The 18,751-nt window shown below is 43.4% G+C and overlaps 2 protein-coding genes across 2 annotated transcripts in view; one reads left to right on the top strand and one right to left on the bottom strand.

The window, feature by feature from the left end:
* Positions 1–15,365, bottom strand: part of LOC311526686 (heat shock factor protein 3-like) — a 28,938-nt gene extending 13,573 nt beyond the window's left edge. Inside the window, exons 1-8 of the mRNA XM_084639961.1 lie at positions 15,186–15,365; positions 12,033–12,141; positions 9,121–9,248; positions 7,003–7,127; positions 6,007–6,082; positions 4,582–4,643; positions 3,666–3,747; positions 3,241–3,368 (exon numbers count right to left, since the gene is read on the bottom strand). Of these exons, the coding sequence (XP_084496087.1) occupies positions 3,241–3,368; positions 3,666–3,747; positions 4,582–4,643; positions 6,007–6,082; positions 7,003–7,127; positions 9,121–9,248; positions 12,033–12,141; positions 15,186–15,299 (824 nt within the window). The 5' untranslated portion in view covers positions 15,300–15,365. The remainder of the gene's footprint in view (positions 1–3,240; positions 3,369–3,665; positions 3,748–4,581; positions 4,644–6,006; positions 6,083–7,002; positions 7,128–9,120; positions 9,249–12,032; positions 12,142–15,185) is intronic.
* A 169-nt stretch (positions 15,366–15,534) lies between these two features.
* The window catches only part of HEPH (hephaestin), a 34,142-nt gene continuing 30,925 nt past the window's right edge, over positions 15,535–18,751 (top strand). Inside the window, exons 1-2 of the mRNA XM_084638749.1 lie at positions 15,535–15,591; positions 16,442–16,572. The gene's annotated coding sequence lies outside the window, so the exon portion shown is untranslated. The remainder of the gene's footprint in view (positions 15,592–16,441; positions 16,573–18,751) is intronic.

The raw sequence follows: 18,751 nt of genomic DNA, 5'->3' as shown, positions 1-18,751 counted from the left end.
TATATATATATATATATATATATATATATATATATATATATATATATATATTACACATATACACACACACAGAGTTATTAGTCATAAATCAAATTGTATTATAATAAATGTGACATCTTCTCTCGTCCCCTGAAACGATCCTGTTTAGTTTTATCTGTGTAACACTATTAGACCAAATTCTGTTCTCCACTTAGGACTAAATCAAGAATTGAATCATAGAATCATAGAATATCAGGGTTGGAAGGGACCCCAGAAGGTCATCTAGTCCAACCCCCTGCTCAAAGCAGGACCAATTCCCAGTTAAATCATCCCAGCCAGGGCTTTGTCAAGCCTGACCTTAAAAACCTCTAAGGAAGGAGATTCTACCACCTCCCTAAGTAACGCATTCCAGTGTTTCACCACCCTCCTAGTGAAAAAGTTTTTCCTAATATCCAATCTAAACCTCCCCCACTGCAACTTGAGACCATTACTCCTCGTTCTGTCATCTGCTACCATTGAGAACAGTCTAGAGCCATCCTCTTTGGAACCCCCTTTCAGGTAGTTGAAAGCAGCTATCAAATCCCCCCTCATTCTTCTCTTCTGCAGGCTAAACAAGCCCAGCTCCCTCAGCCTCTCCTCATAACTCATGTGTTCCAGTCCCCTAATCATTTTTGTTGCCCTTCGCTGGACTCTCTCCAATTTATCCACATCCTTCTTGTAGTGTGGGGCCCAAAACTGGACACAGTACTCCAGATGAGGCCTCACCAATGTCGAATAGCTTCTCCCCTTGCTGGTTCCAGGACTAGCTGCTCCAAGCAGCAGTCATTAATGGGGTCTTGAAATTTTATCTCTGCGTCCCATCCTGAGGGGACACGTACTCAGTCAATATGGGGCCCATCAAAATCCCCATCGTGCTTTCTGACTTTGCAGCCTCACTAATCTTCCTGAACATTTCACAATCACACTTCCTAGTCAGGTGGCTGGTAGTATATGCCTACTGCTACATTCCTGTTATTATGATACAGTTAGTGTCAAATATAGTAAAATCATGAATGATTCAACTATATTTGACACTATGCTCTCTTTCACATATATTGCAACTCCCTCACCAGCACGACCTACTCTGTTCATTCCTATATGTTTTATACTCTGCTGTAATCATGTCCCATTGATTATCATTCCATTATCATTCTGTGATGCCTATTAAATGAAAATATTGACATAACAGACACTCTAGCTCATAGTATTTAGATTTCTAGCATTTGTAGATAAGCATTTTTAAAATTTGTCAATATTCAGTTGTCTGCTTCATAGATCACAGAATATCAGGGTTGGAAGGGACCTCAGGTCATCTAGTCCAACCCCCTGCTCAAAGCAGGACCAATCCCCAATTTTTGCCCCAGATCCCAAATGGCCCCCTAAAGGATTGAACTCACAACCCTAGGTTTAGCAGGCCAATGCTCAAACCACTGAGCTATCCCTCCCCCCTATGTAACGTAATAGAATGGAACTCTGCCATTTGACTGACTCTGCCAACTACTATCCTCTCCTCTTTATTAGGAAAGACCATCTCCTTTAATAAATCCTCCCCTAAGGGAAGTCTCTATCTGAATCAGGTGCTCTTCTGCACATGTTGACTTTCCCCAGCCCTTTGTTTTGAAAACTTCTCTACTACCTTTTTAATTGTACATGCCAGCAACCTGGTTTTGTTTTGGTTTAGATAGAACCCATCCATCCTGTATAGGCTCCTACTTTCCCTGAAAACTTCCCCCATTCCTAATAAACCTGAATCCCTCCTCCCAACACCATCATTTCATCCACTCATTGAGATCCTAAAGTTCTACTGTCTAACTGGCCCTGCATGTGGAACAGGAAGCATTTCAGAGAATGCTACCATGGAGTCCTGGACTTCAATCTCTTACCTGACAGTCTAAATCCAGCCTCCATGACCTCTCCCCTACCTTCCCCAACTATCAATATTTCTACTAATCAAATCACCCACTACAATTACCTGTCTCTTCCTAATAACTGGGGTTCCCTTGCCCAGGGGGGTATCCACAGTGTGAAAGGATACTGTGACATCACCTGGAAGAAGGGTTCACTCCATCTTGATGGCCTTCTTCCCTGAGATTTTCATCCTCCTCAACAGCATAGAGGCTGTCAGATTTCCCATTACAAGCTTTAATATCTCAGTTCTCAATGCCTTTTATTTAAGTCTAACAGATTAAATCCTTTGAGTGCTCAATTCATCATTCCAGGCCCTTGTAAAATTAGTGAAAATACCCTTATAAAAGGAGAGATGGAGAATCACTTATTATAGCTTAGATAATGCACTATAACAGAACATTCTATTTTGAAGAACTGGAGTAGTATCTGAAGACATGAGCTGAAAAAAATCCTCCCTAAAAATGGGAGATCATGCTAGACTTGAACTACAAAGCTTTGAAGGGAGACTGCATTTGGTATTGGTTGCCGACAACTGTGTGGCTTAGGACTTTGTAAGACATAAAGATTGAGAGAAAGAGAAACCATGTGTTTCAAAGACTCCATGCTTTACATGGTTCCTCATTCAGCATGCAGGGACAAGGGATTTTCTTTAGGAACAAAGATCTCTTTTCCCTGGGCTGAGACACACAAGAAACATTGACCTTCCTTTTACTTTTGGCATAGTTTCTAAAGACGAAGATTGCCAAATTTACAAACATTTGTTAGGTGACTACATTGGAGTCTTCAGCCAATACAGTAACTGAGTCCCACCTTCAGATCATCATGGCCCCATTTGGCTGTTTTATATTGTTCCTCCCAAATATTCTACAAGAGTCTGAGGTTGCAGGCTGGAGGTTTTCCTCCACCCCACTTATTTAACTGTTATGTAGAATCAAGGTAACTGCCCAGACTTGGGTAACAACTCTAAGGTTTGCTTTAGATATTATCGTACCAGGGCCTCAGCATGTAAGAGCCTGAGCATGTGCTTAATTTTAAGCAGGTAAATAGTCCCACAGAATTCAACTCAAGGTGTTTACTTTGATTCAAATCAGACCATTTCCATGTTTAAAGAGAAGAACCCACTTAAGTGCTTTGCTTAGTGTCCAAATGATCTTCATGTTTTCTAACAGCTTTTAAAAACAAACCAACCTGTAATGCACTGAATATATTTAAAGATTTGTCTAGGCTGTTACATTTTTAGATTCAAGCAGTGCCATTTAGGTTATCATGACAAGTATTAAAAATGTCTGAATACGGTCACATTCTCATTCATACCCATCACTTCCGCTTGTATGCACTAGAGAGAGCAGCTCATCAGTGGCATCATCCACAGTATTGGTGACATCTTGAATAATGATGCCTGTATCATTTTCACCGTTTGGATCATGTTCAGAAATAGCCACCTGCATGCCACAGGAAACAATATAAAGAAAAAAAAAAATCAATCATCTGGCATATTAAGGTCTCAGTCTTTAATTCTTGTTGCAATTGGTGTTCCACATTTAGACTTTTTTTTTTTTTTTTTAACATCAAACTCTGTATTTCCATTGTTTTGAGGACATAGCAATAGCTTTAACATTTTCTATATCAGAATCAGAAATGTTTCACCCAAAGTTGAGCAATCTTGCAACCATAATATCCTCAACAGACCATACAATGACAAACACATCCATTATCCTAAATGCCCCCTCAAAATTTACCGCATTGCCATGCTCCACAGGTAGGTGAATATACTGCCGGCTGAATTTAGAAGGTGAGGCACCTGACGCATCTGTTAGAGATCTGAGAAAAAAAAAAAAAATATATATATATAGCTGTAATGCATAGTTAAGAATAGGAGCACAAGTCATAGTAATGCCCGATTTCACATACTTGCTTATGTAGAATAGCAGCAGCATTTGCTAAGGGCACCTAGGAAGGGACTAATATTTAAGAGATTCAAAGCCATCAAACAGTTGGTGTAAAATGCTTGCTTTCATTACTGTTATCCTCATCCTTTGTAGTTTTGTCTCTCTCTCACACACACACTTGTTTTATTGAATAAGAGGGAAAACTCTTGGGGGCAGGCATAATTTTTTCACATGCTTTGCCCAGCATAAACAGGGTTCTGACACTGCAATACAAATGATAATAAATAAATAAGAATGAGAAGGAATTTGCTCATATTTGCTTTGAAAAGAGTCTGGACAGAAAAACTTGGACAGCAACTCTTAGGACAAGCTCTTCATAGCCCCACAACATAAAAACCACAGAATCACAAAGCCGCATTTCAATTAGCAGAGCTACAATTTTAACAGTAACCAAAAAAAAAAAAGGGCACATGCAAAATTCAGAAGAAGCCTGCACTGGCAGCACAGTTAGGAAGACACACGTCCCACCGCTGTTTCTTTCTCACATGCATATAGACAGACATGCGCCACCCGTCTTTCTGAGAGAGAGCGGTGGTGTTATGGTCCAAAAAAGTAAAATCTTTCAAAAGTCTCCATTTACGAAATTTGATGACTTGGTTTTAAAAAAAAAAGAATGAGCTAGGAAAGGAGAGAAAAATAATAAAAGTAAGTGTTTAAGGGACCTTTACAAGAGCTCTTTGGCCATCAAATAGTCAAAATTAGTTACCTTTTTCTCTTGACTCCCACAATGTAGTTTCCTCTTATCAAACTTAGTATAAATTGAAGGATCTGAGGAAAGAAAAGAAAATGTGATCAAATGGATGGATACCAAGAATCGACTCAGTATCAATGTATAGGCTTCTCTACAAAATTATCAGCAGAGAGTAGATGTGTTAGAGATAAATACTACCAATTGGCGTGACTGTCTTTAGATTAAGAAAAAAAAAAAATAAGAGGGCCCCCAAAATTAGATCATCCCAGGTAGGTGAATTAATAGTTAAAAAAAATATTTCTTTGAAGTATGAAGTATTAACAATCACCACAGACAGGATACAGACCAGACAGACCATGAAGTTCTTTCAGCAGGACAATTCCTAAATTTTCAGTGTCAAAAATCTTCACTGCCAGAATTTAGCAGCCTTGCTCTCCTGGTCTTCAAGATCCTCCATAGATCTTGTAGCCCACAAAAGCTTATGCTCAAATAAATTTGTTAGTTTCTAAGGTGCCACAAGTACTCCTGTTCCTTTTTCATAAATTTAGCTGTACTCGTTCACAATTTCATGATTTTCTATTCTCCACCAAGGGTCCCTGCAGTTCCCAAATCCCACACTCTGGCCTGATGTACATTTAAAAGCTTTGATGGCATAGCTATCTATTCCAGTTAGGAGTGTAGGAAAGAACAAAAACAAAAAACCACACACATCACATCTCTAATCGACACAGCTATGCCAGCAAAAGTCTTAAGGTAGATGCTGTCCTTCTGCTGGCATAAAGCTGAGGGTGCGCTGGTAGAACTATACCAGCAAACCCTTTCTGGTGTAGACAAAGCCTCTATTCTCCCCATTTCTACTGTGAACAGCAAGGTTTTCTCCCAGGTCCTGTATGGGACAGGCCCAGTGCACCTCTATGCACCACATATACTTCAAATCCCTGGTTTAGGACCTAAACAATCCACCTTCATTCAGCCTCCTAATTTTCCCACATGCTCAATCATTTTCCCTGAAACTTTCCCTGAACACTCCTCTTGAAATTCTCTGCCCCACTTCCCGCTGGATGTATAGTAACTGTGATTGCTTTTCCTAGGGTGGGTTAATATGGCCTGTCTCTTGCAGAGTTAAGACGGGGGGTGGGGGTGTGTGCGCGCAGGGGGGTGAGTTAATATCTTTTATTGGACCACCTTCTGTTGGTGAGAGAAGAGCTGAAGAAGAGCTCTGTGTAAGCTCAAAAGCTTGTCTCTTGCCAACAGAAGGTGGTCCAATAAAAGATATTACCTCACCTACCTTGTTTCTCGAATACCCTGGAACCAACACAGCTACAACAACAATGCTCGTATAACAGCATCATCTGTCATTCTACATAATGAAAGAATGCCATGGAATGTCACCGACAGGCAGGAATAAGGATCGTAGCACTGAAGAGGCTGCAATGGTACCTTAGACAACAGCTTCTGTTGTTGGCTGTGCTTCTGCCTTAGAACAGCCACTTCTTTCCACAGGGCTTTATTTTCCCTACAACACAGAATAAATCAGGTGGGAGGGATGAACAGAGTTTACTTCCTATGCTCTAGTTGCACAGTTTCCACAGTTTATACTAGCCTGAGGGACTGAAGACAACATTCCTTCCCTGTGTAACTGGGAATCAGTGACTCAGACCCACCAATCCAGACTCTGGGTTAAACTCGCTCCATCCTCCATCAGGCTGGACCAACCAATTGGTACTGGGGATTTTCACATCCTCTGCTGCTCAGCCACTCATTTTGGTCTGAGGTGTCCATCCAAAGCCTCCTGAGGTACCTATGCTCATAGCTTTCTTCTAACTGGTCATCACTGTGTGATGCTCAGAGAAGGAGAGGCTCAGCGTAGCAAGGACCATCTCAGAGCAATCTGAATGACTACTTCAAAGAAACACAAAAGAATGTTTAGCAGGGGATGAAAATACTTACCAACTTTGGTTGGTGCTGCTTGCTTGTCAGAGGTCAGAACGGGATAACCCAGTGTCCATAGGAATGGATCTGCAGGAACAGAGAGACTAGGACATGCAAATTCAACTTACACCTGACCTCCTCTCACACAACCACAACTGACCCTGTTTTGTATTTAGGAAGACTAAGTCATTTCCTGCTGCAATCGTCAACTAGAACACAAACATTGGCATGGATTCTGAGACTAGTAATCAAACTGAAATTGCATGAGTGTTAACAGATTCACAGTCCCAGGCTCTGCATACTGGAGTTGCTGAGCCATGTAGGTAAATGAAACACAGAAAACTGGAACATGGATTATTCAAAGGAAAGTATAGGACAATAATTAAGCTATATGCTTTTGATTAATATGAAACTCCTAAGCTAGGAAACTAAAGTTTGGGTCCATTAATTAGATACAATCAATGTCCAAAATATATATTCATCTGAAATATAGACATCATCTACCTCCTCATACTAGCCAGTCTGACATCCATGTTGTTCTGTTGCTCTCTCATTTCCTGGACTTCAGAAAGCACTTTCTGTAAATCTTCCGAACAGACTCGGAGATCCTCTGCTCTCACTGCAGACACCTAAAATGGAATTGGGTTGCAGGTGCTTTATTAAGGTCTATACTTCATGCATTTCATTTTTATAAGGAACAGTACAATTTGATTGATTCTGCAGAAGAACAGTGTCTGGACTGCCCCGATGGATTAGGTAAAACTGAACTATAAACTCATGCTTCGGTGCATGAGAGATCACACCAGTGCAGACACAACCTACTACTGATCATTCACGCTTGTTCCCTAAAGAAACAATATTCCACAATCTTTAGATCCTTTTAGCCTTAAATGCATACAGAATCAGGAAGCCAAAAGGAGTGTGGCTATCATGGTAGGGTGGGTATTTAACACCATGCATCATGCTGAAAGTTTAGCACAGATTCAGTCTTCTCCCCTCAAGGACTCTCTATATTACTGAGATGAAAATTTGCCAATACTGCTAGAGTACAAACCTGCTGTAATCAGAAAGCTACAAAAAAAAACCCTTCTTATTGCACATTATAGACTCTGAAACCAGCCCATATCACAATAACAAGGCAGCAAGGTAGAAGTTTACTGGGATCTAGATAGTTGTATTTAGAGTAGCAACTAGATAATCCAGAATTACCAGGTGTGGACTAGAGACTTAATTCTTTCCCATCTCTATGATTCTATGCTAATGTGGCTGCAGATGCTAATAATCAGTAATATACTAGAGATTAACATGCATACTTGGTATCCTGATCAAAATGCATTTTGATCCTGCCTGCTTCATTCTAAGCACAGCACCAGTTCCCAGAGAACCTTGTGTCTCCAGGTTAGAGTAACGGTAACGGTCTTAGGAGACGACGTGAGCCAACTATTCCAACATACTCGCTCTGTGGAACCAGAAAATAGGTTTTGCCCAAAAAAGCTAACAATTGTAGAAAATAGGGAGGGCGGGGGTGTGTGTGAAGGGAGGAGATGCCAGCATCAGAACAGCATATATATTTGGTGCACTTGAGCTGCATGAACTTGAAATCACAAGATAGGGCATCGAGCAAAATAAAATTGTAGCTTCCTAACTAGTCCTCACATCTACATCCTGGTCTTTAATAATGCAGGCAACACAAGAGCCAAAAGGATCTTCCACAGAGCTCAATGCACGTTTGCACACTGCTGAATGTCCACACTACACTCAGTACAATAATGTTCTGGGTGCATGCTGCTTGGTAAGGAGATTTTGGCATCTAATGATCAAATACTGTTTTTACAAAGCAGTTGTTACAAGACAGACTCAAAAAGAAAAGGAGTACTTGTGGCACCTTAGAGACTAACCAATTTATTTGAGCATGAGCTTTCGTGAGCTACAGCTCACTTCATCAGATGCATGCCGTGGAAACTGCAGCAGACTTTATATATACACAGAGAATATGAAAAAAAAACCGGGATTTGTGCTGGAAATGGCCCACCTGATGATCACTTTAGATAAGCTATTACCAGCAGGACAGTGGGGTGGGAGGAGGTATTTTTTCATATTCTCTGTGTATATATAAAGTCTGCTGCAGTTTCCACGGCATGCATCTGATGAAGTGAGCTGTAGCTCACGAAAGCTCATGCTCAGATAAATTGGTTAGTCTCTAAGGTGCCACAAGTACTCCTTTTCTTTTTGCGAATACAGACTAACACGGCTGTTACTCTGAAAGACAGACTCAGTGTGCGAGTTTAGTATGTGGAAAAAAGTGCACTAGGTTGATGGCCCTGCAGACTAAGGTCATCTGTTTTTCCTCAGGAGAGGTACAACATAAATGGGGCAAGCGTCCTCTACATTACACCAGGATAACCTGAAGGGGCCGCATGTGGAATTCAGTCTATATGGCAATACCCAATCCTCAGATTATCTGTTGAACAGGGTAGCAGAAAAAAAAAATCTGTGCACAAGTGAGACCGTGCTTTTTTTGGTCATGCAGAATTTGTTGGCTAGGAAGTAGACTAAGACCCAACAGCTTATTCCACATAAACTACCTTTGATAAAAGAATGAATACGCTCAGTGCACTATACCTTTCGTTTGATGTTTTCCAGTAGGTTTGCTTTCCCTTGTTTAAAGAAAGGGTGCTGGAATTCAATGGCTGCATTCTTCTCTGCTGTAATCATACCATTCTCCAAGGCAATCACTTTCCTGAACCCATCTGTTGAGGAAAGATTAGAGCACTAATTTCTCTCAGCAGCCAAAAGGAAATTCAAAACATGCAGTTAAACAATAAAAACCAAATCCAAGTAAGATGATAATAGCTGTAGCACGTAAGAATAAAGTTAACAAAAGCAGGACCTGAAAGAGACCAAATAACCTTTCCCCAGCCCTCAGCCACTTGACCGATGCTGAACTTCACAGCGAGAGAATGCACCTGCAGTACTATGGAGTGTAACGACATGGGCTAACAGATTCCATTCCCAGGGAATGAAAGTGGATGTTGTTTGGAAAGCAGGCATGGTATAGGACTGGGAGGAAAGAGCTGAACAGTGATTTCCAAGGAATCATGGAAGTTAGAGAGAGACATGACCTGTTAGGATACCTTGGGTAAATACCTGGCCCAACTGAAGTATATGGGAGTTTTACCATGGACTTAAATGGAGCCATGATTTTACCCATTGTTCATCTCTCGCTCTTACCCTCACATGGCAACTGAATGCATCAGAAACTGCATCTTCACGTATTACCCTCGATTAGCAAAATAATGTAGGGAAGGGAGAGGAGAACAGCCCAGGGGAGAGTTAGGCTCAGTTTATGTATGAACACACACATGTGCCGCTCTCCCCACATCACTCAGCAGGAAAGCAGCATGTCTGCTCTAAAAATAGCATGGTGGCATTGTGTTCTACTTCCATCAGTGCCATAAATACTATGATGAGGATGCAGAGCACACTCTTGAGGGGTAATATGGGTTCTTGCTACTCCCAACCTAAGTTTCCAACGTAAACAACAACATCGTCTGGTTACCAGGATACAGCTCTCTGGGTAACAAGTCTGAAAACTGCACTCAACACCTGGCTGGGCCCAGCAGGAATATCAAGCCCCATACATCTGTGTTTCTTTGTGGGACAGGGGAGCTTTTACATGTTTAAATCCAGTCTTGCCACAAGATAACTAGTAACTGTTTATTTAATCCTTGGATGCTCAGAGGTCATCCACTTCACCCTAAATGCCAAGAGATTAACAGATCCCCTCATCTCCTACATCCAATATAGAATCTAACCATCAGAGATGTGGACAAGTCTGTACAAATCTACTCAGCCAAGGGCAGAGTTCCTTCGTCACTTCCCAACATAATCCAAGGGAATGTTGTGAAATGACTAAATCCCAGTATCATTCCGTCAAGCCACTGCAAATCTGTTTCTTCTGCAAGTCTTTTAATCCTTTCCCTTCAAAAAGGGGTCTGAAATAATGAAATACCTTCCTTTCATTCGTGACAAGGGAGGCTCTCCAAAGTAAAGAGTGCTTTTGTTTGTAGTGATCAGGAACATTCAGTAGCTGACTCCTCCAGTTCACGGACATAGTTCCTAAAGAATTATACCCCAGGGAAGGGTCACAGGTAAGCAGAGCTATGTGAGTAACTGATTTTTTGGCTCATTGGCCGAATTGGAGTGGGGAGGAAGAAACACAAGCAACCCTCTCCCCCAAAAAACCCACAAACAAAAACAGTTTGTTCCTGGGTCAAACAACATGTTTCATTGGAGGGGGCGGAGGGTTGGGTGTGTGTGTGTGTGTGCAAACCTTTAATGAAATTGAAGCAAAATTCTAAATGAAAAGTTGTTTCGAACTGAGAGAAATCAAAACATTCTGAAAGCGTGGAGACACAACATCTTGATTTTTGGATTTTGTTCTTTCCAAATCGAAACAGAATAGTGAATTCAACATGAACTTGTGGAAATGTTTCTATTGACTCAAATTTGCATTTGTTGTCAAAAATAAATTTCATCCAGCTCTTCTGATAAGTCTGGGACTTCCCCATGGTACCCTACTCTTTTTCCTGGGGTTACACAACATAGTCTTACTGAAAATTTTAAAGTGATAAACACTGGAAGTTTCACTAAGGGTAGTTTTTCTATATCGTTTCCATCTCCAGTTGTCCCATGAAGTATTCCAGCTACCAGACAACAACCTGTTTGTTCTGCAGCATAGCACTGTATTGTGTCTTTGGAGCAGAACCTCATTCAGCCTTGGCTGAGGAACTGTATAGGGCATACATTTATGGTGTTATAAGAAGAACAATGCACCATACTTTCAAGGAGGGCGTTAAAAAAAAGCTGCTTATGAATGAGGAACTTAATCCAGCTGATGTATCAATGTGACTAATCCTGTTTCAACATAACCATGCCGTACAGACTAGAACATTTTGTCTTCCAAAAGACAAATGCATGTGTGTACATATAGCCTTTCTTCCTTTTAAATATTTATAAGTTTAGTACTCACGAAAATGCAGTATTAATAGCACTAGCTGGAGCCAAATATAGAATGCAAGCATCCCCTGCACAGCTCTGACAATATACATCATCCCAAACAACATTCTCTGTTATTTTAGCTCTGGATCCTCTTGAGCAGAGACCAACTATAGCACCCAAGTGAGCAGCAGTTTGTGAGGCATACAAGCCAAGTCTGGGATGAACTCCACCACCATACACCTCTTCTGTTGTGAGCCAAGCTCAAGACTAGACTAAAGCCTTGTATGGGACTATTTTGAATACCACTCCAACCATTATGGCAGTCGGTCTTGCATGACCCACAGGATCCTGGTCCTCCCGCAGGCCTCTGCACTAGTCCCACACAGGGCTCTAGATTAGGCCCCACAGCTTCAGGGGTAAAAAGGTCAGAGCACTCAACCCCCAGTCAACTCCATTCCTTTGTTTAAAGATATTCCATATTACCTGGTAGCAAACTTAGCAGCATTTGACACACAAGAACAGCCATTACTTACACATATTGAGCTGACGTATGAAGCTGCAAATATTGTTGTGTTTGAAGTATCTGGGAAGTAGCTCTTTAGCAAACCTCTGCTCATTCAGAATGCAAAAGCTCTGGCCATCCTAGAAGCAAAGTAAGGGTACAAATTAAAGAACAATACATTTCCAAACTGCTTAGATGCAAATGCCTTCTAGGCTGGTAACTACCTGAAATGGCTTCTTTAAGGAGCAAGTAAAATAAATTCAGACAGATTTTTAAAGTTGATAGGATCCCTTTGAGTTCCAGTACTACAAGGAAAAGTTTAAAGCCAAAAGATATCCACAGCAGCATTTCTATTGACAGTGAGGTGCTGTAAACCCTTTCCAATTAAATGTTGAGCCTGAACCATTTAAAAGCATGCCTCCCGAATAAGCTGTGATAATATGGCACAGTCTTTCTAAAAGAAAGTCTCAGCTCCTCCAACAAAACATAAGCATCGCTTGTGCGTGTTGGAATTCAGTCACGAGATGGCTCTCCCACTTGCCGCAAAGTCAGGCCTTCTTTCCGACTTCCTTCTTCTGAGGAGGTTCCTCTGCACTCCATTGCTTTGCTCACAATTGTCATCACATATAAATACACAGATTATCTCAAAGAGATACTGAAAGTACAAAGAGCCTAACCCAGTGATAAAAACAGTCATTTTATGGTAGCTGAACTAGTTTTACATTCATTCTATTTCCAAGTTTGGACTTGCTGGGCTGGTCTTTCACTATCCTCCTGCTAAAAGAAAAGGAGTACTTGTGGCACCTTAGAGACTAACAAATTTATTTGGAGCATACCCATTAGTGCACATTCGCTGTTCAAGATTAGGCGTCAGAAGTAAATAGCAACAAAGTTAAATTAGAACCTTTCGAATTTGATGTTCTAAAGCACTAATTGCAAGGTGAGAATTGCTTTTAATTAAATTGTTTGTAATTCTGCATCTGGCTGATCAACACATTTAGGGTATGTCTATACTTACACTTTATAGCGCTCTAACTTGCAGGCTCAAGGGTGAGAAAAATCACCCCCGAGTGCAGCAAGTCTGAACGCTTTAAAGTGCTAGTGGGCTCCCAGCCCTCAGAGCCAATCCCCTCGTGGAGATGGATTACCAGGAGCACTGGGAGAGCTCTCTCCTAGCGCTCACGCGTGAACACACTCGCACTTCAAAGTGCTGCCACGGGATCATTCTCACGGCAGTGCTTTGAAGTTTCCAGTGTAGACATACCTCTCTCCCCCGACTGAATATGAAAAAATACCTCCTCCCACCCCACTGTCCTGCTGGTAATAGCTTATCTAAAGTGATCATCAGGTGGGCCATTTCCAGCACAAATCCAGGTTTTCTCACCCTCCACCCCCCCCACACAAATTCACTCTCCTGCTGGTGATAGCCCATCCAAAGTGACAACTCTTTACACAATGTGCATGATAATAAAGTTGGGCCATTTCCTGCACAAATCCAGGTTCTCTCACCCCCTCACCCCCCTCCCAAAAACCACACACACAAACTCACTATCCTGCTGCTCATCCAAAGTGACCATTCTCCCTACAATGTGTATAATTAAGGTGGGCCATTTCCAGCACAAATCCAGGTTTTCTCACATCCCCCCCACCCCCATACACACACAAACTCACTCTCCTGCTGGTAATAGGTATTTTTTCATATTCTCTGTGTATAAATAAAGTCTGCTGCAGTTTCCACGGCATGCATCCGATGAAGTGAGCTGTAGCTCACGAAAGCTCATGCTCAAATAAATTGGTTAGTCTCTAAGGTGCCACAAGTACTCCTTTTCTTTTTGCGAATACAGACTAACACGGCTGTTACTCTGAAACCTGTAAGGAGAGTGATCACTTTAGATAAGCTATTACCAGCAGGAGAGCGTGGTGGGGGGAAGAGAGAACCTTTTGAAGTGATAAACACCCATTTTTTCATGGTCTGTGTGTATAAAAACATCCTCAATGCATTTTCCACTTTATGCATCCGATGAAGTGAGCTGTAGCTCACGAAAGCTTATGCTCAAATAAATCGGTTAGTCTCTACAGTGCCACAAAAAGAAAAGGAGTACTTGTGGCACCTTAGAGGAGAGTGAGTTTGTGTGTGTATGGGGGTGGGGGGGGGTGAGAAAACCTGGATTTGTGCTGGAAATGGCCCACCTTGATTATCATACACATTTTAAAGAGAGTGGTCACTTTGGATGGGCTATTACCAGGAGAGTGAGTTTGTGTGTGAGGGGGCGGAGGGTGAGAAAACCTGGATTTGTGCTGGAAATGGCCCAACTTGATGATCACTTTAGATAAACTATTACCAGCAGGAGAGTGGGGTGGGAGGAGGTATTGTTTCATGGTCTCTGTGTATATAATGTCTTTTGCAGTTTCCACAGTATGCATCCGATGCAGTGAGCTGTAGCTCACAAAAGCTTATGCTCAAATAAGTTGGTTAGTCTCTAAGGTGCCACAAGTACTCCTTTTCTTTTTGTGACTACAGACTAACACGGCTGCTACTCTGAAACATACCCTTAGTTGCACTATGCTAATCCTAACAACACAAAGGCACTCACACAGTATATGACAGTGGTGCTCAACCTTTCCAGACTACTGTGCCCCTTTCAGGGATCTGAAACCCAAGACCCACCACCGGAGACTGTGTTCTTGGCATATCTATTTACCTACAACTGTGTGTGCATGCGACATATACCCAGACACTCTTTATACATGGGGTAGTCAATTATTTTTTATCAAGGTCCAGACTCCAGAGTAAAGAATACAATTTCAGGGTCCAGTTAAAAAAAAAAAAAAAAAAAGAAGTCTGGTGGCCCAGTTTTGGCCCACAGTCCACCTACTGACCGCCCTGTTTTACACACCCACCCCTTCTCAACCAGTGAGCACAAGCTGTATGGTGCACGTGCACACCCAAGGACTACTCGTGCACTAGCTCGAACCCCTGCAAACGCTGCCCCCGTGTGCTGCTACACTGCTAATGAACCTCGTCGTACATACTGGGCCCGACCTCCTCCTGGCCCCTGCCTCCCCGCACCTCCCCCTCCCCGGGCACGCCCAGCTGCTCTCTCGCCCCCCCCCCAGGATGCTGAGACGAGTAGCGCTGCCGAGCATGCGCCTTGCCCCACGGGAGGGGGGTGGGGGCGCTTACCCGGCCCCAGGCGATCACATCATTGCTGCCCGGGTCCTCCACCAGGGCCCAGAGCTTCGCCAGGAAGCCGGGCACGGGGGTGGCGCCGGGACCGCCGGCCACCGCTTCCTTCATCCTCGCGCACGGATGGGAGACGACGGACCACGCAACGGCCAGCCACGCGCAAAGGCCTACCCGGAAGCCAACGACGCTACGTGAGGGGCGGGGCCTCCCTTCGCGAGCCTCTTCATTGGCTGGGCCTTGCCGGGTCTGGCCCCGCCCCCTTCTGCGCGCCACCACTCCGAGCGTGGCGGTTGTTGTGGCTCGGAGAGGAACGAGCCGAGGGGCGGGGCCTTCAGGGCCTCGATGACGTCAATGGAATGCCCTGAAGGGGCCAAACAATCTAACGCCGGCGTTGCGCAGTTTGGTTGGCAAATGGCCCCGGGCCAGGGGCTAATCCTCCGCGGCGGGCGGGGGGGCCGCTCTTGACGGGGAGGGGGCAGGTTTAGGTGGCGACAGAGTCAAGGTGGGGGCGCTCAGCGCCTGAGCCTCCCGCAGCGGGCCCCCACTTTGGGGGTAGCCGCCCCCCCACGGGCCCAGGGCCCAGCCTGCGGCTGCTGCACTAGTGCCAAGGGTCAGGCTTCCACGGGATGTTTTTCCTGAAAGCTTCTGCGGCTGCTGCCGCCGCCATGTCCTAAGGGGAGACGCCGCTTTCCCGTCCCGTGGGTGGGAGCCACCCAGGGATGGAGGTGGGGGTGCAGCTGAGCAGCTTGGCGGCTACCGCTTCAGCACACAAGAGCGACACACGAAGCCCGAGTTAGGCGCCTGGGCTCCCTTTTCAGCGAATGGGGAGCGACAGGCCCCTAGGAATGCAATCCTCAAAGCCAGCGGATCTAAACTACCTGGCGAGCCGCCTCACCGAGGCAAAGGGCAATGCCAAGGAGCAGGATGCCTGCTAAGCCTCTCTCGGCTTAGCCATTCACATCGAAGAACCCAGGACCTGGAGTCAGGCAGCTTAGGTGCCTTTTCAGGGGCAGCTACCTCACTCCATGCAAAACAGTAGGAGGAGGTAGTGACAATGGTGCTGCCCTCCTTATAGGCTTTAGCCTAGTGGTTAGAGCACCTCCCCTGAGAGGTGGGGGACAGACCCCTGATCAAATCCTCCCCCTAACTCTTGCTGTGGTGGGGAATGATCCTGGGTCTCCCACGTCCAAGGTAAGTACTCAAACCAGTGAGCTAAATGTTATAAGGTGAGCACAACTTTTTCCTCCATCTAGATTTTGAATGGGACGTGATCTACCTGATAGCCTCTGTGGTTGCCAGTTTTGGTTGGATGTATTCCTGGAGATTTCATCACATGACAGTCTTTAGTCTTTAATTCCTGGAGACTCCAGGCCGATCTTGAAGGGTAGGTAACCCTTCCTCTGTGCATAGCTACCACATCATGCCCCACCTACAGCTTAGGTAGCCAAATGCCTGTCTTCCCTGGTTGCTGACTTGCTTGTTGGCTTGAGTGAGGCAATACTGTACATGCCAGGACACAGATGTAGCTGCCTAGGGAATTTTGAAAACTTAATGCCTAAACTTACTCAATGCCTTACAGGGTTCAACAGGAATTTTGTAGGTTGCCATGGTGGGATTTAGGTACTCTAATATCTTTCAGCGTAACAGCCCTGTTAGTCCGTATTCGCAAAAAGAAAAGGAGTACGTGTAGTACCTTAGAGACTAACCAATTTATTTGAGCATAAGCTTTCGTGAGCTACAGCTCACTTCATCGGATGCATACTGTGGAAAGTGTAAAAGATCTTTTTATATACACACAAAGTGTGAAAAAATACCTCCTCCCACCCCACTCTCCTGCTGGTAATAGCTTATCTAAAGTGACCACTCTCCTTATAATGTGTATGATAATCAAGGTGGGCCATTTCCAGCACAAATCCAGGGTTTAACAAGAACGTCTTGGGGGAGGGGGGATGGTAGGAAAAAACAAGAGGAAATAGGCTGGAATAGAGACTGGGTTGCTATATTACAACAAAAAAACTTCAACTCCAGCGAGAAACTGTTGAATTGGAATTCATTTGCAAATTGGATACAATTAACTTAGGTTACCTTGCATAATGACTTAACCACTCCCAGTCTCTATTCAAGCCTATTTCCCCTTGTTTTTTCCTACCACCCCCCTCCCCCTGAGACATTCTTGTTAAACCCTGGATTTGTGCTGGAAATGGCCCACCTTGATTATCATACACATTATAAGGAGAGTGGCCACTTTAGATAAGCTATTACCAGCAAGAGAGTGGGGTGGGAGGAGGTATTTTTTCACACTTTGTGTGTATATAAAAAGATCTTTTACACTTTCCACAGTATGCATCCGATGAAGTGAGCTGTAGCTCACGAAAGCTTATGCTCAAATAAATTGGTTAGTCTCTAAGGTGCCACAAGTACTCCTTTTCTTTTTCCTAATATCTTTGTGGTTCAAGGCCAAAGTTTCTAGTCCTCATTGTGGAGAGCCAGAGTGTGCCCAAAAGACACACATTCACACACACAAACTTTAAACAAAATTCTCCATTATTTTTTCCATGTGTTATTTTTGGAGGATTGACTTATGACTTTTCAGTACTTACACTTAGCAATACTTCACATCTCACGGGTACATTCTTTGTGGGCTGAGTCTAGCTGCAATGCAGAGATAAAGCAAGGTAACTTGTTGAGCTTCAACAGTGAAACAACCCTACCAGCTCTTTTCTAATAGGTCTGTTTTTATAGACAATTAGTACATGAGTCAGCTAATCTGCAGTTGCAACAGTAGACAAGTGTTATAAAAACTTCTAGCCTTATCAGCATTTGAATTCTCTACATCTGTAGTTTCTCTATTAAGCTACACCATTTTCATTGTGTTCTGCAGCCAAGGCTGTGCTAGGGAATTAATTTAAAAACTAGGTTCTGGGACCCATTACTAGCATTAGCTAAGGGAGTTCTGACAGCTCAAGTGGTAGAAGTCTGTGTTTTTGCAGCTGAAGTACCAGGTTATTTAGTCCCAGCTGCCCAGGCTTATGTGCATTATTAATATAATTGTTTCTGTTGCTTGCAGCAAATTAATTTAGCACACTGGGACCCACTGAGGCATTTTAACAAGTACATGCATTTGTATATTTTATATAAAATCCTTGTATTAAAAGCATTTATAGGCTGACTCCAAGAGATATATACTCCGCTGTCCCAATGGAGATCAAATATGAATTTCTGTTCCTAGGCTCAGAGCCTTGTGGAGAGAGTAGCATACTCAACCCCCTATCACTCTGAAGTGATCTCTCCACCTCTGGCCAAGGCACAAAACAGTGCAGCAGTGTTCAGTCCTCAGATGGAGAGTCACCATGGCAGGGCACCTGAAGGCGAAGCAGGAAAGATGAACGAGGGGCAGAGTGGAAGAGGCCCCACTACCCAGTTGGCCTCTAAATGAAAGCATGAGAAAGAAAGAACAAATGAATAGGGAGCGTCTACTGTGTGGTATCTGTTATCTGCACTGCATTTCACCTGTCACGTAATTAACAATGTTAGTATCATTTGTTTTCTCCCTGACATAAAAA

This window comes from Lepidochelys olivacea, assembly GCF_965140295.1.
Source record: "Lepidochelys olivacea isolate rLepOli2 genome assembly, chromosome: 9".
Lineage (NCBI taxonomy): Eukaryota > Metazoa > Chordata > Testudines > Cheloniidae > Lepidochelys > Lepidochelys olivacea.
The sequence above is the reverse complement of the archived record's forward strand: the minus strand, read 5'-3'. Positions and strand labels throughout refer to the sequence as shown.